Source organism: Schistocerca gregaria, chromosome 3 (assembly GCF_023897955.1).
Source record: "Schistocerca gregaria isolate iqSchGreg1 chromosome 3, iqSchGreg1.2, whole genome shotgun sequence".
In the NCBI taxonomy this organism is placed as follows: domain Eukaryota; kingdom Metazoa; phylum Arthropoda; class Insecta; order Orthoptera; family Acrididae; genus Schistocerca; species Schistocerca gregaria.
This window is the reverse complement of record NC_064922.1, coordinates 308,745,216-308,772,597: the sequence shown is the minus strand read 5'-3', so window position 1 is coordinate 308,772,597 and position 27,382 is coordinate 308,745,216. Positions and strand designations below refer to the sequence as shown.

Sequence of the window (27,382 nt, the reverse complement as noted above, 5' to 3'; positions counted from 1 at the left end):
CAAATGTGATGAGTCATTAAAGGGAGTTGACATAACAAAGCATTGTAAAGACCAGTTATTTGAGGACTGTGCAGGAGAGTTTAAATTTTTAGGGAAAAATCTTTTCATTATAGGCCTCCACAGATCTCCCAATTCAGACAACATGGTTTTCCCCTCCAGGTTTGAAGCTGTGTTAGGATCATTTCTTAAGAAGTGACATGAGGTTGATTTTGAGTGGGTATTTCAATATAAACTTTCTGACTGATTCTCCATAGGAAACAATGTTAATGTAATTACTTGAATCTTACAACTCAGTGCAGATAGTAACTTTCTCAATCAAGTTCAGAGAAACAACAGCACAATCATAGACAAAATCTCCACAAATTGTTTTGTAATTGAAACTTCCTGGCAGATTAAAACTGTGTGACCGACCGAGACTCGAAATCGGGACCTTTGCCTTTCGCGGGCAAGTGCTCTACCAACTGAGCTACCGAAGCACGACTCACGCCGGTACTCACAGCTTTACTTCTGCCAGTATCCGTAAAGCTGTGAGTACCGGGCGTGAGTCATGCTTCGGTAGCTCAGTTGGTAGAGCACTTGCCCGCGAAAGGCAAAGGTCCCGAGTTCGAGTCTCGGTCGGTCACACAGTTTTAATCTGCCAGGAAGTTTCATATCAGCGCACACTCCGCTGCAGAGTGAAAATCTCATTCTGTTCTGTAATTGATTGTCTGTTACTAATTTTTCGCACACTGTGACAATCTGGCTATGATGCACAGTTAGTAATAATGAAAGGAATGAAGGCTAGTTGTATCCCAAAGCACTGAACAAAAGATTACTCCACTTGCAATGCAGACACTTAAAAGCCAAACTTCAAGGGCCACTTTCCCAAGAACTCTATAATACAGATGACTCTGATGACATAAGTACATTTCTGTAAGTTATGTCACTTTCTTTAATAGCTATTTTTTACTGAAAAATGCAGGCACATATGTAGCACTAATAAGCATCCAATTTGGATAACTAATAGCATTAGGATATTGTGTAAGAGGAAATGGGAGCTATACACCTAGATCTCAGCTACAGATTTTATTACAGTAACATTGCAAAGTGCTGAGGAATGCCATCAGACAATTGTATTACACCAAGAGAACAGAAAACACTCAAAACAAAATTTCAACATTGTGAAAGAGGTATGAGGGCAGTAAATGTGTGCTTAATATATTTAACTTCTCTTCTGTGAGAATGAGATTGTGTGTGATCCACCAGAATTGCACAAAATACTTAATGTTTACTTCCTTTCACAGAATGCAAGCTAAATCAAATGGTCTCTGTACTGGTGAATGTGTAAAACTCTCGAAAGCTGGTGTTCCAAGAGGTTGCAAACACTACAGGAAACAAGCAAAGATTAAACTGAATCAATTATTACATCGTTAAAGACTTACATGGGTATAATGAGACTTCACATAGGATTAGAAACAATTACTAACAAAGAGATAGAGGGGCTGGCCAGTACTTACCTCAGCTCAGTACAGCCGATAGGAACACAAAAAACAACCGAAAATTTAAGCTCCTAGCTTTCGGAATAAATGTTCCTTCATCAGGAAGGAGAGAGGGGAAAGAAAGGGAAGAAGGGAAAGTGGATTTAGTTACTCACAACCCAGGTTATGAAGCAACAGGGAAAGGAAAACAGGGAAGGTAGCAAGGATGGAGGCATGGTAGGAAGACTAGGGCACCATATGACATATCTGTACTTAGTCACCTGTGCAACAAGTCTTTCAGCTGTGGTCAGTTTCCTATTAGCTTAAAATATTTGTTACGGAGACCACTTTATAGAAGGTGGTGAAGGAGATGAGGCAGACTATTACTAGTCAATCTGTTTACTACCATGTTTTCAAAAGGTTTTGAGGAAACTGTGTATAGGAGAGTATAACTGGAGTCACAAACAGAAGCAATTGAGTTTAGTCTTGTTCTGCGCATCTGACAGCATCCATTTTCCGAAAACCAATGATCCTTCAATAGTGTTCCAGTGCTTTGCGGTGAATGTCTTAGCCAATGCAAGCATTAAACATCATCATAGTGTGTTATTTAGTTAACTGTGATCCCATTTGTTCGGAATAGTCGTGAATGGTGATGATCGTAAGTAAAAAATTCTACATAAGCAAGTGAAGGACATATTTTGTAGGATACATACTTTCTTCAAATGGAAAGTCTCGCTTTGTGCACACTGTAAATGTTACTTACAGCCAGCAACACTGCAGTCTGTCTTTGTCTTGACTGGTGCCTGCCATCATTCATTAATCTGACTACAGTGGCCTATGTCAGTACATGTAATTTGCTGTCAGACTCTCAGTTTGGCTTTAGAAAGGAAGTACTCATGGGAAATGCTGTTTACTCTGTTGTGTATGAAGTACTACCATGGCTAGACGATAGGTTGATGGCAATAGGTGTTTTCGACTGAGTGGCCAATACAGTACTTTTGCGTAAGTTGGAACATTATGGGATTAAGGTAAAACATACAACAATAGGTTACAATGGAAATAGGAAGCAGAAGGGTGTCCTCAACTGTCACCAACCAGGGAAGAAGTTTGAATCTAACTGGGGTCTTGTAAAGAGGGAGCACCAAAGGTGTTTGTTCTAGGTTTATTGATTTTCTTTATATATGTGTCAAGAACCTGCCACAGAATACGACAAATGTTATCGTGAAGGATGTAGAATGTAATACAATTGACACAGTTAATACAATATTCTGTAACATCAGCATGCGGCTTTCACTGAACACATTAATGCTCAACTGTGACAAAACAGAATGCATAGTGTTTCTGACAAGAACTCTACTAAAAGCTAAGTTTTGTTGACAGGAGACAATCAGTCCTTGAAGTTGGCCATTTTAAATTCTTAGAACTGACGATAGATGGAAGGCTGTCTTGGAAGTATCATGTTCAACATCTTGTGCAAAAACTGGATGCTGCAATCTTCACTATTTGAATGATTTATATTGTTCTTCACTATCCAAATGATTTATATTATCTCTGACAATGAAACATTAAAGCTTCTCTAATTGTTTGCTTTCACTCTGATATCTCTTAAGGTGTTAAATTTGGGGTTAAGTCTTTGTGCTCACCAAGAATATTCTTAACCCAGAAACAGGCAGTCAGACTAATATGCAGCATCAGTTCAGAAGTTGTTGTTAAGGTGTCTTGCAATTTTAACTCTGTTACCCTTCTAGTATGTTCCACCATGGGATACAATGTTGACAATAGTGACTCTTTAATAAGGAACTGCAGCATTCATTCAGTGACCACTAGATGAAAAACAACACACACTTGGAAACATTTTTTAAGCATTCTACACAGAATTCACTATTCAGCAGATTTTGTTTTAATTAGGCTTCCAGCAGAAATGACTGATAAATCCCAAATATTCAAGTCTGAGTTTTCTTATATGAGAGTGATCCCAAAAGTAAGAGCTCCAATTTTTTTAAAAAAATATAAAGAAAGGTTTATTTACAATAAATATGTGTACAGTTTTGAAGCTTGAACATTGTTCTATTTTTCAACATAATTGCCATTTCGATTGATGCTTTTCTGTAAATTCTGTAGCAGTTTTTGTATGCCCATGTCATACCAGCCCACTGCCATTAGTATTGAAGAAGCATGGGACCTCATCTTTCACCTCGTCGATGTCGTCACTGAAGTGCCTTCCAGCCAACTGTTCTTTCAACTAGGAAAACAAGTGAAAGTCACTGGGTGGTAAGTCTGGGTTATAGGGTGGATGGGTGAGGATGTCTCACTCAAACTGTTGCAGACGATCCACTGTTCGATAGGTAATGTACAGTGGTTGACATTGTCATGGAGGAGGCTTTTGCACTTGCTCACCATTGCTCTTCTTCAGTTCAGAATTGCCCGCCTGAGTTTTTTTTTAATGTCTGACAATACCTGTCAACATTTATTATTGTTCTAGGAACCATGAAGTCGGCCAATGATAACCCCTTCCGGTCCCAAAACATAGTAGCCGTTCCTTTACCGACATACTGTGCTCTTTTGAATTTTCATGGCTTGGGTGAATCAGAATGCAGCCACTTGCGTGATTGTTGTATGATCTCAGGAGTGAAATGGAAAGCCCAGGTTTCATCATCCACAACTACTGAATTCTGAAGATTGTCCTTTTCATCTGCACGGCCTTGAAGAAATTGGCGAGAAGTTTCAATGTGTTGCCATACCTGTTCTTCTGACAGCATTCTTGATATGCATCTTGCACACACCTTCTGAAATTTCAACACTTCAGTCAAAGTCCAATAAATGGTGACTTTGAGAAACCTCAGGAACAACATTGCAGAGCTCATCGAGAGTGATCCATCACTTTTGAAGAACGATTTATTCAACCTTTGCCAATTCCCGAAGAGGCGATTACAATCTCCTGCTTATTTCCTCTTCTTTGTTATGTTAAGTAGTTGCTTTTTGCATCCTATTTTTAGTCTAATATGTACATGACAACATTGATATTTATAATAGGAAAACACATATCTATGCAGCGGAAGATCAGAGACTTATGTAAAACTATTACTTGTCATCATCTATCCTAGAATCTAAATAGTCAGATCATTTGTTGAAGTGGATAACACAGTAAAAGACTATGAAAGCATACTATGAACTTCAGGCAAGGAAGCAAAATCTACACAGGAAAAAAAAATTTCTGTCTTTTACCGCAGTTCAGCAGAAACTACCTTTTTGTTTAGCAGCCTTCATTGACTTCGAAAAAGCCTCTGATTCTGTTTGCCACATTGCAGTCATACAAGCACTGGCCGATCAAGGAGTGGAAACAAAATATATAAACATCTTGTGCAACATTTATGACACGTCTGCAGCATCTATCAACATAGGAAAAAACAAGTGTGAATTTCCCATTGGAAAAGGAATAAAGCAGGGCAATCCTATACCCCCGAAGTTATTTGCAGCAATTCTCAAGATGGCTATGTCCAAAATTATTTGGAACAACAGAGGAATAATGATAAATGGTAAAAGGCTCACCAACCTGAGATTTGTTGACAGTATAGTGTCCTATCTAACAGTAAGACGGAAATGCAGTCCTCTATAAAAGACTTAACAGATCTTTTTCAGGAAGTTGGACTTGTATCACTCTGAAACTAAGGTTATGCATAATAAGTGGGTAGCTGCAGGACAAGTAACACTGAGCGACAACATCCTAAACGATTTTACAGAATAAGTTTATCTGGGGCAATTAATTGGTACAAAAGGGGATTTGAATCCCGAAATTTTTCAGCTAGTTAAACAGGGTTGGAGGGCTTACAGAAGGAATGCAACAGTTTTCAAATCTAACATGCCAGTCTACTTAAAGAAGACAGTTTTTGATCAGTGTGTCCTACCAGTTTTAACATACGAGTGTGAAACTTGGACTTTAAATGAATTTTTCGAAAGTATACTTAGAACTGCTCAGAGAGCTATGGCCAGGTCAATGTTAGGTCTCACTAAGAAAGATCGACAAAAAAGCGAAGACATACGAGCAATAACAGGAGAAAAAGATATTATAGAACGGGTTAAGACGTTAAAATGGCAGTGGGCAGGGCATATTGCATTAAGAAAGAATGGAAAATGGACAAAATCAGTTTTGGAGTGGAGTCCCAGAGAGAACCGAAGACCACCAGGGAGACCACCTTATCGCTGGGATAAGGAAGGAACTCAGGAAAGGCGGGCTTCAACTGGCAGAAGACAGCTGCGAACAGAGATGCATTGAAACACCTCTTAGAAATGTGTTTAATTACTTAAAAAGACTACATCTAGTATAAATTAAATTAGCCGAATAATAAAAATAAATAATACAAGTTTTCAGTTTTCTTTTGAATTTATTAAGGATAGTCCATTTACTACTATCTTTGTCATATGGGAGCTTCTTCTACACCTTTACTACAGAATATGCAAGTATACTCTAAACTCAAGAAAGGAAAATCTACACAGAAAAAAAATTTTCTTGTGCTGCAGTTGTGTAAACCACAGTTCAACTGAAACTGCCTTTTTGATTAGCAACAAACACAATTAAGGCATAAAGGAGTGACAGAATTACAAGATTTATAAAGGGATCGCTGCAAGGTATATGATTATTTCCTTTACACAATATTCTTGCATTCCCCCCCCCCCCCCCCCCCCCTAACTGAGCAAGCAGTAAAGGAAACAAAAGAAAAATTCGGAGTAGGTATTAAAATCCATGGAGAAGAAATAAAAACATTGAGGTTCGCCGATGACATTGTCATTCTGTCAGGGACAGCAAGGGACTTGGAAGAGCAGTTGAATGGAATGGACAGTGTCTTGAGAGGAGTATATAAGAAGAACATCAACAAAAGCAAAACGAGGGTAATGGAATGTAGTCGAATTAAGTCGGGTGATGCTGAGAGAATTAGATTAGGAAATGAGACACTTAAAGTAGTAAAGGAGTTTTGCTATTTGGGGAGCAAAATAACTGATGATGGTCGAAGTAGAGAGGATATAAAATGTAGAGTGGCAATGGCAAGGAAAGCGTTTCTGAAGAAGAGAAATTTGTTAACATCGAGTATAGATTTAAGTGCCAGGAAGTCATTTCTGAACGTATTTGTATGGAGTGTAGCCATGTATGGAAGTGAAACATGGACAATAAATAGTTTGGACAAGAAGAGAATAGAAGCATTCGAAATGTGGTGCTACAGAAGAATGCTGAAGATTAGATGGGTAGATCACATAATTAACGAGGAGGTATTGAATAGGATTGGGGAGAAGAGAAGTTTGTGGCACAACGTGACAAGAAGAAGGGATCGGTTGGTAGTACATGTTGTGAGGCATCAAGGGATCACCAATTTAATACTGGAGGGCAGCGTGGAGGGTAAAAATCGTAGAGGGAGACCAAGAAATGAATACACGAAGCAGATTCAGAAGGATGTAGGTTGCAGTAGGTACTGGGAGAAGAAGCTTGCACAGGATAGAGTAGCATGGAGAGCTGCATCAAAGCAGTCTCAGGACTGAAGACCACAACAACTGAATACTTACTTTAGCCGAATTTCCTCAAAAAATATTTCTGCAAAATGACAGGGAGTGAAAGTAAGGACCACGTGGAGTGGCTGCGCGGTTTGAGGTGCCATGTCATGGATTAAGCCTCTCCTGCCGAAGGTTCGAGTCCTCCCTCAGGCATAGGTGTGTTTTGTTCTCAGCATAATATAATTTAAGTAGTGTGTAACTCTCGGGACTGATGACCTCAGCAGTTTGGTCCCTTAGGAATTCACACACACACATTTTTGAGTGAAAGTAAGAGAACACACTGGTTCTCAAGTAAACACAACAAAAGATATACACAAGTATGAACCATGTCAGACGTTAATTTATGAGTTGACTTGATTACAGAGCTCCTGGAATCCAATGAATTTTAGTGTTTCATTTAGTCTATGATAGTACTTACATCTGATACCATGCTGATAATCTCTGTTTATTTGCAGTCATGTAATATGAGTTTTTGTGATATTAAGACTTAAACTCTTTCCCACAAACCAGCTGAGGCCTATTCAATTATAATTTGGATTGTCTCCAATATGGGACTGTCATTGTATGGGCAAGCAGTTGCTTTTTTAACAGATCAGCAAAGTCCCTAGAATGCTATGTATACCAGAAAAATGGAGTAGAACTTTGCTATCACAACATTTATGCCACATATACAGTAGGTTATGTAGGCAGTCACTTATGAATGCTAAAGTAGGATAAAGTTTTCAAATTATGCTGTAACAAAAGAAGTTGGTACACTATTGTACGTAACTGATGGTTAATTTCTGTACTTAAAGCAAAGTATTCTGTGATTAGGAATGTGACAAGTTAAAATTGTTGCTTGACCAGGATCCCTGCCTTTCATGCATTGCAATATGAATTACACCATTTGAACTTTCCTCAGAGACCAACTTAAAGAACGATTTAGAAGGGAAGGGAAGGGAAGGGAAGAGACAAAGGGCAGGCTGAAGCTTTCAGTTGGTCTCTGAGGCGTGCTCAGGTAATGCAATTCGAAGTGCAATGCCTGCAAAAGGCAGGGAACTGAATTTCAATTCTCAGTCCTGCATGCAGTTTTAACTTGCCAAAAAAATTATTGTGTGTCACTTTGGCAAGCCTTTTTGAATGGATTGAATTTTGAGTCTGTAACTAAGAGCTGATCTGCCTATCTCCACATTTACAGATGTGTGTTACTGTCAATAAACTAATTTAGGAGAAATGTTAACAACTCACTGAATAGTAGAGGCAATAAGTTATTGACACACAATTATTTAAACATGACAAAAGAAATTATTAATACGCTTTGAATGTTTTGTAAAAATTGAGACATATTCTGCTGGTGCATGTTAACTGTTGTCACACTAGCTTCTATGTTGCCAGTTCCACTGTTATGGCACAGTCTCAAGGCCTGTTAACACAATATTCACTAACCTGTATGGTACCTGGCCTAACACTGATTTGATTTATACAGACAGCCACTTTCCTTTTGTTATAGAAGTTCTACAATAGTATGAAATTAGCTTTTATCTAGCTACTTTTATCTGTTCAGTTTCAGTGACTTGAAAGTGACATTATGATAAAACATGCTGGTATTCGAATTGCTCCTATTTCTGTATCAACATGAATTCATTCTTTTTACTTGTAGACAGTGTGTTCTCTCAGATTTGTAAGTGCTGCAGTATTTTGCTTTGACAGTAGCCATTTCAACTACAATGGCATTTTTTGTGCAGCTATTTCATTCGGAGAAGTTCATCTTAAAAACAATCTAGTGGAAAAATTACAATATTGCATTAGCCAGACATGATATTTCTGGCAATTATCCATGGAAGTAACTTCTTACCAGAGATATTCAGATGCAGACCACGTCACACAAGTGCATCCATTAATAGTTTGTATGATGGGGCCTTTACCTGGGGTAGAAGTATTTACAATATTTTGGAAGATAAATGGTGACTTCTAAGTAGCCAAAAAAAAAACTCCAGTTCTAACCCTGTTAAATAGCTATTTAATATCCATTTTTAAACCATTTTCTTAAAAGAAAAACACCTGTCTACACTATATTTTTTCCTTTCTAAGAGTGGATGCGGGGGGAAGGGAGAGGGGGTGGGAGGCAGCAGTGGCCTTTCCCTTGCTCCAGGCATGGGCACACTTGATGTAATTTATGATATGTCTGGGTGAAGACAATGCATCACTTGCACCCGTCTTTGAATGTCACTCTGCAGAACAGCTTCATTCCGGTGTTATCGTATTAGTAACAGAGTGTCATGATCTTTGTGCCAGAGTAAGATGCATTCTCAAGGCTGCAGTTTAATTGTTGCCTGCACTCCCAACTGTAATCAGAATAGTGTCTTCACTCAGCTGAGTCTAAATTACTTATGACACTGATGAGCTCCACCTGTAGTGTAAAAGTATTAACTAACTGGTGATCGCTACCCAAAGAATTTTGTACCAGTTGCGGCATTCCTCTCCTGTGACTTTCAACAAACAAAAATACTTTTGAACATCACGCCTTGTAAAGCAAGAATCATTGTGAAAATAGTGAGTTGTATGAATGATTTTGTGGAACATCTCCAGAAATTAGATACATGTTATAACTATTAAGCTGTGCTATTGCAATTTATTACTCTCTACATAATTTTTGCACTTTTAAGTTGAGTATTCTATTATTGCTGTGTCAATATAAGCACTGAAATTAAACTTTTAAAATGATGAATTTGTAAATAGTAGTGTCGAAACAACTAAAGTCTTCACTTTAATAACTATGTACTTTCCAGTGCGAACAATATCATCAAAAATCCACTATGTCACCAATGTTGTTACACCATTTGAGCATAAAATATTATTTCACCACAGCATTTTCCACTTTTATTCCACTGTGTTTATAACACCTTTCAATACTAGACATAGAATTCTCCTCTTTATGATGGCTGTAGTACTTACCAAACAAACTCACTCACTCACTTTTCCCCTCTCACGGCTGCACTGTTATTCATATATTTTCACTGGAGTCTCTGTTAACCTCACTAAATATTCTACTTCAAGCCTTCATTAACAGTTTTGTATTGGAGTAAACTTTATGTGAATGATTTCTACATGCTGAGCACCACATACCCTTCTATTTTGCAGAAATAAGTTTTTACTTAAGGTTATTCATGTCAGAGAAATTGGTGTGTCTAATTAACACAGGTGTATAAGAAAGTAACTGATTCTGTGTAATTATTTATTTTGTACAAATTCCATATGGCAGCAATGTTCAATAGGTAATAAGTACATCTTATGACTCAATGGTGACAATATTTTTTGTGCAATACCTTATTACCAGAACATATGCAGACAAAATAGGTCCAGTTCATGTATAGGAACTTTTTATAGGAAATTAAATTCCATTTCACATTCACGTTTGTTGACCACTTTCAGAGCCCCCACCAGATGTGCCAATTCTCCTCTGCCGATCTCCGCCAGATTTTGGTGGTATCCTACCACTGCCCGCATGCTTTGGTTTCCTCTGATCTGATCGTAGTCCCATTGCAGCAAATTCTTCATTAGATACCCGAGGACCCCTGTTGCGTTTTGGCTGATTCTGTTTCCTCACGTGTTCAGAAGACCCTTCTGTGGATCGCCAGAATGTGTCGAAACTTCCTGGTGCCTGATAGCTGTAACATCAAATATAAATTAGTTGTTTAACAGTACAACACATGAAAAACAGCCCACAAAATAGTAGAAGTACTTTCCAGTACAATGGAATATTAGAACAATGAATGCTTTACCCTGGTTCATTTTTATCAAGTGGGTCTTTTGAAAGAAGTATATGTATTGTAGGAATTTCTCGAATTACAACCAGTGTGTCCAGATTTTCCATTTGTGGTTCCCAGTACTCTTCCACCCTAGAACAAAAATGCATTCTTCAATTGAAAAGCCCAGTGTTGAAAGTTTTGTAACTTACAATCTCAGAACACTGTAATTTAAAAATGATAAGCCAAAAATGAAATATCACTGAAAGTACATCACTTTTCTTGGAATTCAAGATAGAAGCCGACCTCGGGAAGATCAGTTTGGATTCCGTAGAAATGTTGTAACACATGAGGCAATACTGACCCTATGATTTATCTTAGAAGAAAGATTAAGAAAAGGCAAACCTACATTTCTAGCATTTGTAGACTTAGAGAAAGCTTTTGACAATGTTGATTGGAATACACTCTTTCAAATTCTGAAGGTGGCAGGGGTAAAATACAGGGAGCAAAAGGCTATTTATAATTTGTACAGAAAGCAGATGGCAGTTATAAGAGTCGAGGGACATGAAAGAGAAGCAGTGGTTGGGAAGGGAGTGAGACAGGGTTGTAGCCTATCCCCAATGTTACTCAGTCTGTATATTGACCAAACAATAAAGGAAACAAAAGAAAAGTTCAGAGTAGGTATTAAAATCCATGAAGAAGAAATAAAAACTTTGAGATTTGCCGATGACGCTGTAATTTTGTCAGAGACAGCAAGGGACTTGGAAGAGCAGTTGAACGGAATGGACAGTGTCTTGAAAGGAGGGTGTAAGATGAACATCAACAAAAGCAAACGAGGATAATGGAATGTAGTCGAATTAAGTCAGGTGATGCTGAGGGAAATAGATTAGGAAATGAGACACTTAAAGTAGTAAAGCAGTTTTGGTATTTGGGGACAAAATAACTTATGATGGTCGAAGTAGAGAGGATATAAAATGTAGACTGGCAATGGCAAGAAAAGGGTTTCTGAAGAAGAAAAATTTGTTAACATCGAGTATAGATTTAAATGTCAGGAAGTTGTTTCTGAAAGTATTTGTATGGAGTGTAGCCATGTATGGAAGTGAAACGTGGACGATAAATAGTTTAGACAAGAAGAGAATAGAAGCTTTCGAAATGTGGTGCTGCACTGGCAAATTCAAATAATATGTAATAAAATAGGTACATAATTAAGAGATGGATACGGCAGAAGTGTGAGCTTATCTCCACTTTCATTCACTTTTCATTTGAAAGCAATTTTCCCCTGATGGTTTGGAAGATGTGAAAATGGGAATTGAACAGAAAGAAAATGGGCTAAATATCAATATCAAAATGACAAAATTCATCATCATTTTAAGAAATTAAACTTATTTCAAAACTGGCACAGCATCTAATGCACGGGCCACAGAATGAGTTGATAAAAGACCATCTGAAAATTGGACGTTTGACAATGAGGTAAAATTCTTGGTGAAGAAAACACTGCAAGTGCATCTGCTCTTACTGCCATGAGCTGATTTTTTCATTATTTACAAAGAAAATAAACAATATTGGATACATATGACAGCTGCTATTGCAAACGTGTGTGTGTGTGTGTGTGTGTGTGTGTGTGTGTGTGTGTGTGTGTATGTATGAAAAGTAACAAGAGCCTGAATAGTGTTAACTGTTTTCTGTTACAGTGTTTCTGTACACCATATATCAGTCCTATAAGCAGTTGTCTCTCCCTTATTTTACATATTTTTCCATCCATAAATTTTCCATTATTGTTATACACTGCAGAAAAAAATACATGCAAAAAAAAGTACTGTGTAAATAAAGGGATTTGGATTTGGTAAACAATACCATGTAAATGCAGATAAGCATGCACTCACAGCACGTTGTTGTTGTTTGCCCCGAGTCTCCCTGTGTTCGGAATCAGTTGTAGCTGCAGTTCATGAAAATGGATAGCACAGGATGATGATTTTATTGAGGAAGAAATTATTTCTCAGCTCAAATTAGTGTAAGATTTCTTCCTGACTTGATTGATAGCAGTAATAAAATTGTCTTACTATCTACCTCTCATTAACAACAATCCACTGTAAATATGAAACTGAGTAGATATTGCCACTTTATTTTTTGATGTAAATCAGAACACCGCACTTCACTCATTCTGTGCTTGAGACATTTTTACCAAAGGTTTTTGTAACATCCACTTAACTGAAGGTTCTCCTGTAAATGCATAACAAACAACAGCTGGCAACAGTAGGAACAGTGAAGTTGCATGCACAGAAGCAGCATTGATTTTGTATATGGCGTTATTAGTTACTTTTCCTGCACCATCTAATGACACAGGTAATCTTCTTCCTCTTCTTTGAGTTGTTATTATTATTACTGATAGTGTTTTCATAATACACTGAGCAGATTCAGAAGGATGTAGGTTGCAGTAGGTACTGGGAGATGAAGAAGCTTGCACAGGATAGAGTAGCATGGAGAGCTGCATCAAACCAGTCTCAGGACTGAAGACCGCAACAACGCAACTGTTTTCATAAATACATGAATCTGAACTTCAAATTAGATCTTCTAAAGCTGGTTTATCTAGAAACTTTGCTGGTTGTATCCAAGAATGCTCATAATGATACAGCAGTCTCGTTTCCCACTGGAGACAACATTACTTCTTCACAATTATTACTACACGATAGTGCTCACTGTTTACCAGAAAGTTCAGATTACTCATTTGAAGACTAGAGAAGCAAGGATGCTGAAAAAGAATACCAAGCATTTTATGGTGACAGGAAAAGGAAGCAATTTGGGATAACGTAAGGTTTGCAAAAATATGTTTTTCACTACTCTTGGGATTAACAAATGGATTGTCTGATATTGGTTGGCTAACTCCACACATGGGATGAGGCCAAATTCAGAATCATCATGTTTTCAAATAACCCAACCTAAAAAAAAAAAGATGGGAGAACCTTCATAAAGGAATTCCTCAACTGCTTTCCCGAACTGCCTTCCTATTACCACATTCAAGCAAAACCTTGAGGCTATTATACAATGTAAACACAGCTGTATGGACTCCACGAGGAAGAATGCAATATGGAGAAGGTTCTACCATTAAGTTAGGCCACCTTTAACTTTATTTTTGAGGAGGGTAACTTTAGCTCATTTTCCTTCCAGGTAGTCCAGTGCAACTCGTGTTGCAGTTATAGGCTCGAAAACTGTGTGAAGATGTGGAAGCAGCACATGGAACGTGAAGAGCAGGCAAGGCTGCAAAAAGGCCTAGGTAAGAAATGAACCCAGCAGAAGTTGTTCTCAATGCACACCATGTACTTGCAGGCCCGAAAGTAGCTACATTTTTACATGCAAGCACAGTTCACTAGCAAACAAATTTGGCTGTTCATAGCTTTACAGTGTAGAATGCAGTATGATACTGGTTTAATAAAATGAAGGTGAAGTGGATGCATCAAATTTTGCTTCATATATACTGGAAGCCCCATCAAAAATGATTAAGAATAATCCTGTCCAAATTGTTTGTATTCTGATGGCTGCACATATCAATACAGAAACATATTATTACCAAATGCTCTTTTAGGATTAGATTTGACACTTAAGTACCAATTCCCAAAAGTTTTTGGAGAAAGGTCATACTTAGATGGAATGTGGCTAAGTTCTCAGATCCATCGAATACAAGCTTAAAGGACATGAAGTTGGTCCTTCTAGAAAGTATGCCTTGATATCTAAAAAGGCAAGAAAGCAGCAAGGACCTTACAAAGTCCATTAACTATATTACTCTTTTTTCGCCGAATATGCAGAGCAAAGTCTGTGGCTGTATGACTGAATTAGGCCTCAAAGAACTGGAAAAAAAGGGGGACCAACAGTTATGGACCTGAGGGCAAACAGTATACTTTCCAAATTATATTTTTACAAGTGCAATTTCAACAATATATCGAATAAAACCCGAGATGTCTGAGAAAAATTCTAGGGAATATTTTCTTTCTGAACCTGTACAAAGAAAGACAGAAAATAAGAATGCCAATTGGGATCATTTACAAGAACTTACACCATACTTCCTACAGATTGCCACTGCTTTTATGACAACATCTCTTACCAATGAACATTATCTTTGAGGCTTCTCTTCCAGGTGTACTAGTGCGGTGTAGTTCTGTAGTTCTCCATTGCTGCCTGAACGACATTTGGCACTTTTTTCTTGAGCAAATGTACAAACAATATCAGAACTACGTGAATGGTGTGTGTATTTGAAGTCTTTCTTTGTGAAGTCTTTCAATAAACATTAGTTAACATTTCAAAATGGTGATATTACTAGCTTTTTCAGCACCAAAAACAACATAAAAGCATTAAGTCATACAGGAGACTCTTACCAACGAATACTGTTTAAGTAACATATCCTGCCATAAACACCAAGAGTGTTCTCCATATCTACTGTAATTAAGATTCCTCAAACATATTTTCTTTGTTTCACTTTTTGATACTGTCTGAAATTTCATGTAGCAGTACAATGCAAATTTAGCATTCCTGTCGAAAGCCTCATCTATTCTACACAGGTCTTTCTATCTTGTGTAAAATTTGTGTTTTGTTACTTACACAGCATTCTTTCTTCACTGAAAAAATACCAGATTAAATCAGCTCTATGGGCATTCTTCAAATTATAAAACTACTTACATGTTTGGATTTTGACATAGCCTGAAGACTATGGTTTGTAAAATGTTGCCTTTGTTTGGTATTTCTATACAATGTGAAAGACTGAACATTAGAAGTCGACAGCATCTACAAAATAGATGCTTTTGGACTGCACCTACAGTACAGAGTACTTGTGATACCATCAACTGCGAGAATGCCAGTGTCTCAGCAATGACAGAGAACTGTGCAATAAAATTAAGAACAGAAAATATGCAGATTTGGGGTATATCATGTAAAACAAAAAAGTCTGATTCTAGAAGCTTACAATTGCAAGAAAAATATTATGGCAGGAGAAGAATTGAAAGAAAAAGAATGTCTTTGTGTTCAACATTATGCAACAGATGATATTTTATGATATCCAAACATTGATACATCCTATAGTCATCAAGAGACTATGGAAAAGATTGATTTTAAAAATCCATTAGTGATATGGATTACAAAGCGAAAAAGAAGCAACTTCTGTCACAATCTTCTAAAGACACAAAAGTGTCTTAGGTGTTGTGACTTCTGATTATGGAGCTACTTGAAGTCAGATGTACACATTGTGTCTGGTTTTATTCATGAAAGATGCTATTCATCATATTATGAAATCCTGCTGAGTGTTGTTAAATATCCAGGACATGTTACCATGAGTAATGGGTGTCACATCGACTGTCTGTGATCATTGGTAACATGTAGATTGTAGTATGCTACTATAGAAACTACTGATGAATCATCTGTTGGTGAAAAATAGCTGTTGTGCAATTCAAAACTAAGATGATGTAACTTATCAAACGAAAGCGTTGGTATGTTGATAGACACGCAAATAAACAAACACAAACACTCACACAAAATTCAAGCTTTCCAACCAACATTGCTTCACCAGGAAAGAGGGAAGGAGAGGGAAAGACGAAAGGATGTGGGTTTTAAGGGAGAGGGTAAGGAGTCATTTCAATCCCGGGAGTAGAAAGACTTACCTTAGGGGGGAAAAAAGGACAGGTATAAACTCGCGCACACACACACACACACACACACACACACACACACACACACACACACACACACACACACACACACACACATATCCATCCGCACATAGACAGACACAAGCAGACATTTGTAAAGGCAAAGAGTTTGGGCAGATATGTCAGTCGAGGCAGAAGTACAGAGGCAAAGATGATGTTGAATGACAGGTGAGGTATGAGCAGCGGCAACTTTAAATTAGCAGAGGTTGAGGCCTGGTGGGTAAGGGGAAGAGAGGATATACTGAAAGGGAAGTTCCCATCTTCGGAGTTCTGACAGGTTGGTGTTAGTGGGAAGTATCCAGATAACCCGGACGGTGTAACACTGTGCCAAGATGTGCTGGCCGTGCACCAAGGCATGTTTAGCCACAAGGGTGATCCTCATTACCAACAAACACTGTCTGCCTGTGTCCATTCATGTGAATGGGCAGTTTGTTGCTGGTCATTCCCACATAGAAAGCTTCACAGTATAGGCAGGTCAGTTGGTAAATCACGTGGGTGCTTTCACACATGGCTCTGCCTTTGATCGTGCACACCTTACACCTTCCGGGTTACAGGACTAGAGTAGGTGGTGGTGGGAGGGTGCATGGGACAGGTTTTACACCGAGGCTGGTTACAAGGGTAGGAACCAGAGGGTATGGAAGGTGGTTTGGGGATTTCACAGGGATGAACCAAGAGGTAACAAAGGTTAGGTGGATGGCAGAAAGACACTCTTGGTGGAGTGGGGAGGATTTCATGAAGGATGAATCTCATTTCAGGGCAGGATTTGAGGAAGTCGTATCCCTGCTGGAGAGACATATTCAGAGTCTGATCCACTGCCAGAAAGTATCCTGTCACAAGTGGGGCACTTTTGGGGTTCTTCTGTGGGGGGTTCTGGGTTTGAGGGGATGAGGAAGTGGCTCTGGTAATTTGCTTCTGTACCAGGTCGGGAGGGTAGTTGCGTAATGCGAAAGAGGTTTTCAGGTTGTTTGTGTAATGGTTCAGGGATTCCGGACTGGAGCAGATTCATTTGCCACGAAGACCTAAGCTGTAGGGAAGGGACCGTTTGATGTGGAATGAGTGGCAGCTGTCATAATGGAGGTACTGTTGCTTGTTGGTGGGTTTGATGTGGACAGATGTGTGAAGCTGGCCACTGGACAGATGGAGGTCAACGTCAAGGAAAGTGGTGTGGGACCTGCTGAATCTGATGGAACCACGGGAGTTGAGGTTGGAGAGGAAATTCTGGAGTTCTTCTTCACCTCTTCTTCCTCAAAATCACCCTCTCCTAACCTTCCAGGAATTTCTCACTTCCAGCTTTGCCTCTCAATCCTTCTTAAAAACCTTAATCCTACTCCCAACATCACCACTGCTAAGCCCATGCTATCTGTGATCTGAAGGCTGACCGATCCATCGTCATTCTTCCGGCGGACAAGGGTTCTACGACCGTGATACTTGATCGTCGGGAGTATGTGGTTGAGAGACTGCGTTAGCTTTCAGACAACACTACATACAAAGTTTGCCAAGGTAATCCCATTCCTGATGTCCAGGCAGAGCTTCAAGGAATCCTCAGAAGCTTAGGCCCCCTACAAAATCTTTCACCTGACTCCATCAACCTCCTGACCCCACCAACAGACACCCCGCACCCCTACCTTCTTTCTACTTCCTAAAATTCACAAACCCAATCATCCCGGCTGCCCCATTGTAGCTGGTTACCAAGCCCCCACAGAACATACCTCTGCCTACATAGATCAACACCTTCAACCCTTTACATGCAGTCTCCCATCCTTCATCTAAGACACCAACCGCTTTCTCGAACTCCTGGAATTCTTACCCATCTGTTACCCTTGGAAACCATTCTTGTAACCATTGATGCCACTTCCTTATTCACAAATATTCCACATGTCCAAGGCCTCGCTGCGATGGAGCACTTCCTTTCACACCAATCACCTGCCACCCTACCTAAAACCTCTTTCCTCATAACCTTAGCCAGCTTCAACCTGACTCACAACTTCTTCACTTTCGAAGGCCAATTAAAGGGAACAGCCATGGGTACCAGGATGGCCCCCTCGTAGCCAACCATTTTATGGGTCGCTTAGAGGAAGCCTTCTTGGTTACCCCGGCCTGCCAACCTAAAGTTTGGTACAGATTTATTGATGACATCTTCATGATCTGGACTCACAGTGAAGACGAACTCCAGAATTTCCTCTCCAACCTCAACTCCTTTGGTTCCATCAGTTTCACCTGGTCCCACGCCACTTTCCTTGACGTTGACCTCCATCTGTCCAATGGCTAGCTTCACACATCCGTCCACATCAAATCCACCAACAAGCAACAGTACCTCCATTATGACAGCTGCCATCCATTCCACATCAAACGGTCCCTTCCCTACAGCCTAGGTCTTCGAGGCAAACGAATCTGCTCCAGTCCGGAATCCCTGAACCATTACACCAACAACCTGAAAACAGCTTTCGCATCCTGCAACTAGCATCCCGATCTGGTACAGAAGCAAATTACCAAAGCCACTTCCTCATTCCCTCAAACCCAGAACCTCCCTCAGAAGAACCCCAAAAGTGCCCCACTTGTGACAGGATACTTTCCGGGACTGGATCAGACTCTGAATGTGTCTCTCCAGCAGGAATACGACTTCCTCTAATCCTGCCCTGAAATCCTCGCCACTCCACCAAGAGTATCTTTCTGCCGTCCACCTAACCTTCGTAACCTCTTGGTTCATCCTTATGAAATCCCCAAACCACCTTCCCTACCCTCTGGCTCCCACCCTTGTAGCCGCCCCCGGTGTAAAACCTGTCCCATGCACCCTCCTACCACCACCTACTCTAGTCCTGTAACCCGGAAGGTGTAAGGTGTGCACGATCAAAGGCAGAGCCATGTGTGAAAGCACCCACGTGATTTACCAACTGACCTGCCTACACTGTGAAGCTTTCTATGTGGGAATGACCAGCAACAAAATGTCCATTCGCATGAATGGACACAGGCAGATAGTGTTTGTTGGTAATGAGGATCACCCTGTGGCTAAACATGCCTTGGTGCACGGCCAGCACATCTAGGCACAGTGTTACACTGTCTAGGTTATCTGGACACATCCCATTAACACCAACCTGTCAGAACTCCGGAGATGGGAACTTCCCTTTCAGTATATCCTCTCTTCCCATTACCCACCAGGCCTCACCCTCCGCTAATTTTAAGTTGCCACCGCTCATACCTCACCTGCCACTCATCATCATCTTTGCCTCTGTACTTCCGCCTTATCTGACACATCTCTGCCCAAACTCTTTGCCTTTACAAAGGTCTGCTTGTGTCTGTATAAGTGCTGATGGATATGCGTGTGTGTGCGAGTGCATACCTGTCCTTTTTCCCTCTAAGGTAAGTCTTTTCACGCCCGGGATTGGAATGACTCCTTACCCTCTCCCGTAAGACCCACATCCTTTCGTCTTTCCCTCTCCTTCCCTCTTTACTGATGAAGCAACCGTTGGTTGCGAAAGCTTGAATGGGGATATATATATAACAGCTATATTTCATCAACAGATGACTCATCAGTAGTTTCTATGGTAGCATACTACAATATACATGTTACTTATGATCACAGGCAGTCAACGTGACGCCCATCACTCATGGTAACATGTCTTGGATATTCAACAATGCTCAGCAAGATTTCACAATATGATGAATAGCGTCTTTCATGAATAAAGCCAGACATTGTGTGTACATCTGACTTCAAGTAGCTCCATAATCAGAAGTCACTACATGTAAGACACTGAGACCTTCAGGGTGTATACGTGGACAAGGAAGAATATTCCCGGATTTTTCCTGGATTTACCGGTTAAAAATACACTTTCTCCCGGGTGAAAATACACTTTTTCCGTGTTAAGTGACAGTATACTCTTCCCCGGCACTGTAAAACCCATCAATTCTTTGAATGTTTATGGTTTTATATACAGTTGTAGAATTTCATGGCACTTTAGAAAACAAAACTCGGGGGGAAAATACACGTTTTGACCTTTCATTTGCAGCATCATGTACGCTGCATATGTCCGTATTACAAAGGTATAAATTTGAATGCCACCAAACACCACATGTCACTTTCCGAAGCATTGAAGTCGAGATTGCGATTCGTTTTGTAAGCTAGTCATATCTGATGTCACGTCATCTCACCAGCTGATGACAGCATAGGCCACGTGATGTAGTCAGCCAATAGCAAGATTACTTTTCAGTAGCGCGAACACACAAATAAGAAAAGTTAACGGTTTAAATTAGTATACATAGCATTCACATATAATACTGTGTCTTGAAGATTAATAAGCTGGAAGATAAGATAAGCTTCCACATATAATGTTGATCTTTTTTGCGCATGTTACACTTTAAGATACATCACACAAATGTGCCAGTAAAATTTTTAATAATGACGTAAATGTCTGAGCTTCTGGGCTCGAAATTCTTCTAAATGGTCGTCCTAAAAGAGTTGATTTTTAAATGAGAGTCAAACGCTTTGGGATTTAAGAAATTCATCGTACATTCTAGCACATAGTTCATCTTGCGTAAAAGGAAATTTGGTTTGAATGTAACGCTTTTCTAACCACCATTCGCAATATTTTCCTGCGATCTGTTAGAAATAGATTCGCTTTATCAGTTGGAAGAGAGCGCTAGATAATAGGCTTCACCACACTTACGCAGCTACAATGACGCAGGAAGCCCATACGTTCGTACATGTAAAACATTAAAAGATCCTACATTAAGTCATAAAAGAAACAAGACATCAGAGGATACTTCAAGACCATCCGAATTTCGTGAACCATAATAAAATGTATAATTCGGCTTAAAATGCACATTCATATGTCCAGATTCGTATGTAAATTTTCTTGTAGTACCAGTACTGTATTATCTCATGTTTGGTTTTTCATTATGGCATAATGCCCATACGTGCACTTGAAATGCAGCGAACAGTTGAAAGTAGCCAATAGCGTGAAATTAAACACTTCGTTTATAACAAAGCAGAAAAGTTTAATGAATGCCAAATCTCGTTAGCAAACTGACAAAAATAACTTCATTGTTCTGCAAGGCAGTTAATGCTTGACTGTCAGGAAGGTGGAAATAAAATCTAAAACTAATAACATATTCTTTAGCCTTCCGTAATTATGCGAATGTATTTGAATTCATTTGATAACTCCCGGCCACAAAGATCCTTTTGTTATCATTTAGCGTGAGAGCAATAAACGAAGAGGAAATAACAAAATCACTGACGTAAACACAGGTCACCTGGAGACGATCCATCTCCCCACAACAACTCAGATGCTTTGGGCATCAGCCCCAGATTTAGTATATTTACGAACCGGGGCAATATTAAGTAGTATCGCCCAGCCATACTTCAGTAACCAGAAGCGAAAGAAGGTACCACAGTAGACTGTGAAGGTACTACTCTTACTCGACTTAACTGTGCATGCGTAAGAGCCCGCCCGCAACTGCTCAAACGAATCTAATTTAAACAGTTGTCACGTCACGCTCATCGGAGGCAATTTGTTGTTGTGAAGCATTGCATAGTCTTCCTCAAGCCTTTGACATGCTTTGCTGTTGGCAGACGCTTCTATGAGCATTGTGTTTTGTTATTGTATATGGCGCATTTCCTTAGCAACTTAGTTATATTTTCGTTGTTTTTTTCACTCGTTTATGTTTTGTTGTTGCAGTATTATTCTGCAATAGCGGGATATAGCAATATCCTTTGTTAGAGTATTGGTTCTTACCAGTCAAAATCACAAAAATTTAACTGAAAACTAAAACAATGAAAAATTCCCAAAATTCTAAACAATTCCCGGGTTTTTCCCGGTTTTCTCCCAGATGAAAAAATTCCCAGGTTTTTCCCGGATCTCCTGGGTCATATACACCCCGGACCCTGGATGTCATTCTTGCTGGCAACAGTGACTTTAAACACAGTCATCTTAAAGTTTTGCTCACAGCAGTTTCCAGACAGTATGCGTTATATGCAAAATAATCCTCCCCCAATGCTTATTCCTTTGCACATAGGTAACTAAAACACCGCATTATTCTCATCTGTCACCAAAAAAGTTTAAAATTAACACTGCCAGTTTCCTCAGAGAAAAAGGGACCAATAACGAATTCGGGGAATATGTGTGGGAGCCTTTAATTATGTTTTAGTAAAGATGAAGTTGCAACCAGTCTGGATTTCAATATTCAATCTAGATGTTCACATACTTATGCTGTTAACAACTTTAAGATAGAGAACAGATATCAGTCCACATTGAAGACACCAGCTTAATGTCTGGAACAATCTAGAAATGAAAGCTTTATGATTTACACAAAGACTATTAACGATAGTGCTCTGGTGGCTCAGGATTCGGCCATGTTATGTCACATCCTGGTATTTAGAAGAATGGAGTCAAGGTCCAGGCTGTGAGCATAGTTCTGCAGAGGTTCATTTTGTTAATCCACATTTCTGAAACAGAGCTGGAGAAACATTCATCACATAGAAAATCAGAAATGTAGATTGTTGTTGTTGTTGTTGTTGTCGTTGTTGTGGTCTTCAGTCCTGAGACTGGTTTGATGCAGCTCTCCATGCTACTCTATCCTGTGCAAGCTTCTTCATCTCCCAGTACTGACTGCAACCTACATCCTTCTGAGTCTGCTTAGTGTATTAATCTCTTTGTCTCCCTCTACGATTTTTACCCTCCACGCTGCCCTCCAATGCTAAATTTGTGATCCCTTGATGCCTCAAAACATGTCCTACCAACCGGTCCCTTCTTTTTTCAAGTTGTGCCACAAACTCCTCTTCTCCCCAATTCTATTCAATACCTCCTCATTAGTTATGTGATCTACCCATCTAATCTTCAGCATTCTTCTGTAGCACCACATTTCGAAAGCTTCTATTCTCTTCTTGTACAAACTATTTATCGTCCATGTTTCACTTCCATACATGGCTACACTCCATACAAATACTTTCAAAATGACTTCCTGACACATAAATCTATACTCGATGTTAACAAATTTCTCTTCTTCAGAAACGCTTTCCTTGCCATTGCCAGTCTACATTTTATATCCTCTCTACTTCGACCATCATCAGTTATTTTTCTCCCTGAATAGCAAAACTCCTTTACTACTTTAAGTGTCTCATTTCGTAATCTAATTCCCTCAGCAATACTCGATTTAATTTGACTACATTCCATTATCCTCGTTTTGCTTTTGTTGATGTTCATCTTATATCCTCCTTTCAAGACACTGTCCATTCCGTTCAACTGCTCTTCCAAGTCCTTTTTCTGTCTCTGACAGAATTACAATGTCATCGGCAAACCTAAAAGTGTTTATTTCTTCTCCATGAATTTTAATACCTACTCCAAATTTTTCTTTTGTTTCTTTTACTGCTTGCTCAATATACAGATTGAATAACATCAGGAAGAGGCTACAACCCTGTCTTACTCCCTTCCCAACCACTGCTTCCCTTTCATGTCCCTCGACTCGTATAACTGCCATCTGGTTTCTGTACAAATTGTAAATAGCCTTACGCTCCCTGTATTTTACCCCTGCCACCTTTAAAATTTGAAAGAGAGTACTCCAGTCAACATTGTCAAAAGCTTTCTCTAAGTCTACAAATGCTAGAAACGTAGGTTTGCCTTTTCTTAATCTTTCTTCTAAGATAAGTCGTAAGGTTAGTATTTGCCTCACGTGTTCCAACATTTCTGCGGAATCCAAACTGATCTTCCCCAAGGTCTGCTTCTACCAGTTTTTCCATTCGTCTGTAAAGAATTCACGTTAGTATTTTGCAGCTGTGTCTTATTAAACTGGTAGTTCGGTAATTTTCACATCTGTCAACACCTGCTTTCTTTGGGATTGGAATTATTATATTACTCTTGAAGTCTGAGGGTATTTCGCCTGTCTCATACATCTTGCTCACCAGATGGTAGAGTTTTGTCATGACTGGCTTTCCCAAGGCCGTCAGTAGTTCTAATGGAATGTTGTCTACTCCCGGGGCCTTGTTTCGACTCAGGTCTTTCAGTGCTCTGTCAAACTCTTCCCGCAGTATCATGCCTCGCATTTCATCTTCATCTGCATCCTCTTCCATTTCCAGAACATTGTCCTCAAGTACATCGCCCTTGTATAACCATCTATATACTCCTTCCACCCTTCCGCCATCCCTTCTTTGCTCAGAACTGAGCTCTTGATATTCATACAAGTGGCTCTCTTTTCTCCAAAGGTCTCTTTAATTTTCCTGTAGGCAGTATCTATCTTACCCCTAGTGAGATAAGCCTCTACATTTGTCCTCTAGCCATCCCTGCTTAGCCATTTTGCAGTTCCTGTCGATCTCATTTTTGAGAAGTTTGTATTCCTTTTTGCCTGCTTCATTTACGGCATTTTTATATTTTCTCCTTTCATCAATTAAATTCAATATTTCTTCTGTTACCCACGGATTTCTATTAGCCCTCATCTTTTTACCCACTTGATCTTCTGCTGCCTTCACTACTTCATCCCTCAGAGCTACCCATTCTTTTTTTACTGCATTTCTATCCTCCATTCCTGTCAATTGTTCCCTTATGCTCTTCCTGAAACTCTGTACAACATCTGGTTCTTTCAGTTTATCCAGGTCCCATCTCCTTAAATTCCCACCTTTTTGCGGTTTCTTCAGTTTTAATCTACAGTTCACAACCAATAGATTGTGGTCAGAGTCCACATCTGCCCCTGGAAATGTCTTACAATTTAAAACCTGATTCCTAAATCTCTGTCTTACCATTATATAATCTATCTGATACCTTTTAGTATCTCCAGGTTTCTGCAATGTATACAACCTTCTTTTATGATTCTTGAACCAAGTATTAGCTATGATTAAGTTATGCTCTATGCAAAATTCTACCAGACGGCTTCCTCTTTCATTTCTTCCCCCCAATCCATATTCACCTACTATGTTTCCTTCTCTCCCTTTTCCTACTGACCAATTCCAGTCACCCATGACTATTAAATTTTTGTCTCCCATCACTACCTGAATAATTTCTTTTATCTCGTCATACATTTCCTCAATTTCTTCATCATCTGCAGAGCTAGTTGGCATATAAACTTGTACTACTGTAGTAGGCGTGGGCTTTGTGTCTATTTTGGCCACAATAATGCGTTCATTATGGTGTTTGTAATAGCTTACCCGCAATGCTATTTTTTTTATTCGTTATTAAACCTACTCCTGCATTACCCCTATTTGATTTTGTATTTATAACCCTGTATTCACCTGACCAAAAGTCTTGTTCCTCCTGCCACCGAACTTCACTAATTCCCACTATATCTAACTTTAACCTACCCATTTCCCTATTTAAACTTTCTAACCTACCTGCCCGATTAAGAGATCTGACATTCCACACTCCGATCCGTAGAATGCCAGTTTTCTTTCTCCTGATAATGTAGATTAACAGAATTTATTTGCGATTATCAGGATATATCAGACTAAATTGAGCTGAAGTTCAGCATAATATAAAATTATAAAAATACAGGTATGGAAAGTTGGAGCACTTATTTAAGAATAATAGACAAACAGCAAAAGCTATGAAGTAGTCAGAAACTAGAATCAGAAGTGGAACAAGGCAACTATTGAAGAATGGATAAGAATATATGGAAAATGGTAACAGCAATATAATGGAATATGCAGACACACACAGAACTGTTTGAAATATATCTGAACAGGCTTGGGTCAGTGGATGGAAAATTTGATAAGACAAACTGAAAAGAGGAGGATAATAATGTGAATGTATCACATTTCATCAGTTAAGATGCTATATGGCAAAGCAACTCCCTAGAGAGAGAGAAAGAGAGAGAGAGAGAGAGAGAGAGAGAGAGAGAGAGAGAGGTGCAGTCCAAGATTTCTTTAAATGTTTGTATAGTTCAAATTACAAATCAAAAATATAGATAGTTAATGATGAAAATAATGACATACTGGTAGTACTGTCATAGGAGTGTATAGCTATTCCAGAGATGACAGTGGATCAAAAGAAATGATTAAACTGGAAGCTAATACAGAATTAAGTTTTATAGACTTTTTATTTTCGAAATGTATAAGATTTCATTAATATTTTCATCAATTTAACAGGGGAAAAAACCAGTAGATTTTAATCAAGCTGAAGGACAATCTGGTATCAAAAGTGGATGCAGCACAATAAGTCATTAACAAAATTATGTAATTAGTGGAGCAATGAGTGTAAGTTTTGATCTGAATGAGGAGTCAGGCAGGCAAGAAGGTTCAATCTCACAAAGTTTCTTCTCAGCAGCCCTACAGGAAGTTTTGAAATAAAACTGAAAAAAGAGATAAGAATGTGTGTTACTGGATCATACCTGAACCATCATTATTTTTCTGGTGACACGTTTTTCTACTTAAGACCTGCAATCTTGCATTTTTTGTAACTGTCAAGTGTAGAGTCAGGCAGGTCACAGCACAATTGTCATTTCACAGAACTCATAAGCAGCCAGCTTCCACTGGTGACATGTCAGGAGGATAGCATATTGCATATCTAGGTTTCTCTCTGTGCTTTCATAGTTAATTTCTTCTGTTAGACCAGCCTGTAGGAGATATGCATGTTGTGTGCAGACAGAGGAGGAGATGGCCACAATTTGCAAACAGCTGATTGTGCTTTTGGCTACAGTCAGCCACCTTCAGGCTACTGACTCTTGATGTTGTGATGGCAGAGAATTTGGCATGTGATGTGGGACACCTCATGTATCATCTGACCAAAAGGCTCTGCAGCCGAGGCACCACCTAGTTCACCTGATGTGGTGGATCTGCCCTCACAGCAGGATGAATGACGGATAACAACAAGTTCACGTTCGAGACACAGGGTCAATGTGGAGACTGGCTGTCTCACCTCATCTAATCACTCTGTGAGTGGACAGGTGGCCATTCCTTCAGCAGGGTCTGAGCAGGCACAGGGGAGGGGGCAGAGGTTTGCTAGTTATTGGGAGCTCAAACGGTAGGTGCATTATATAGATCCTAAAGGAAATA

At 39.3% G+C, this 27,382-nt stretch overlaps 1 protein-coding gene across 1 annotated transcript in view; it reads right to left on the bottom strand.

Annotated features, from left to right (window-relative positions):
• Nucleotides 1–10,198: 10,198 nt before the first annotated feature.
• The window catches only part of LOC126355350 (ribonuclease P protein subunit p25-like protein), a gene marked incomplete at its 5' end in the record, with an annotated part of 46,013 nt that continues 28,829 nt past the window's right edge, over nt 10,199–27,382 (bottom strand). The window contains 2 exons of the mRNA XM_050005646.1: nt 10,199–10,645; nt 10,760–10,876. Of these exons, the coding sequence (XP_049861603.1) occupies nt 10,387–10,645; nt 10,760–10,876 (376 nt within the window). The remainder of the gene's footprint in view (nt 10,646–10,759; nt 10,877–27,382) is intronic.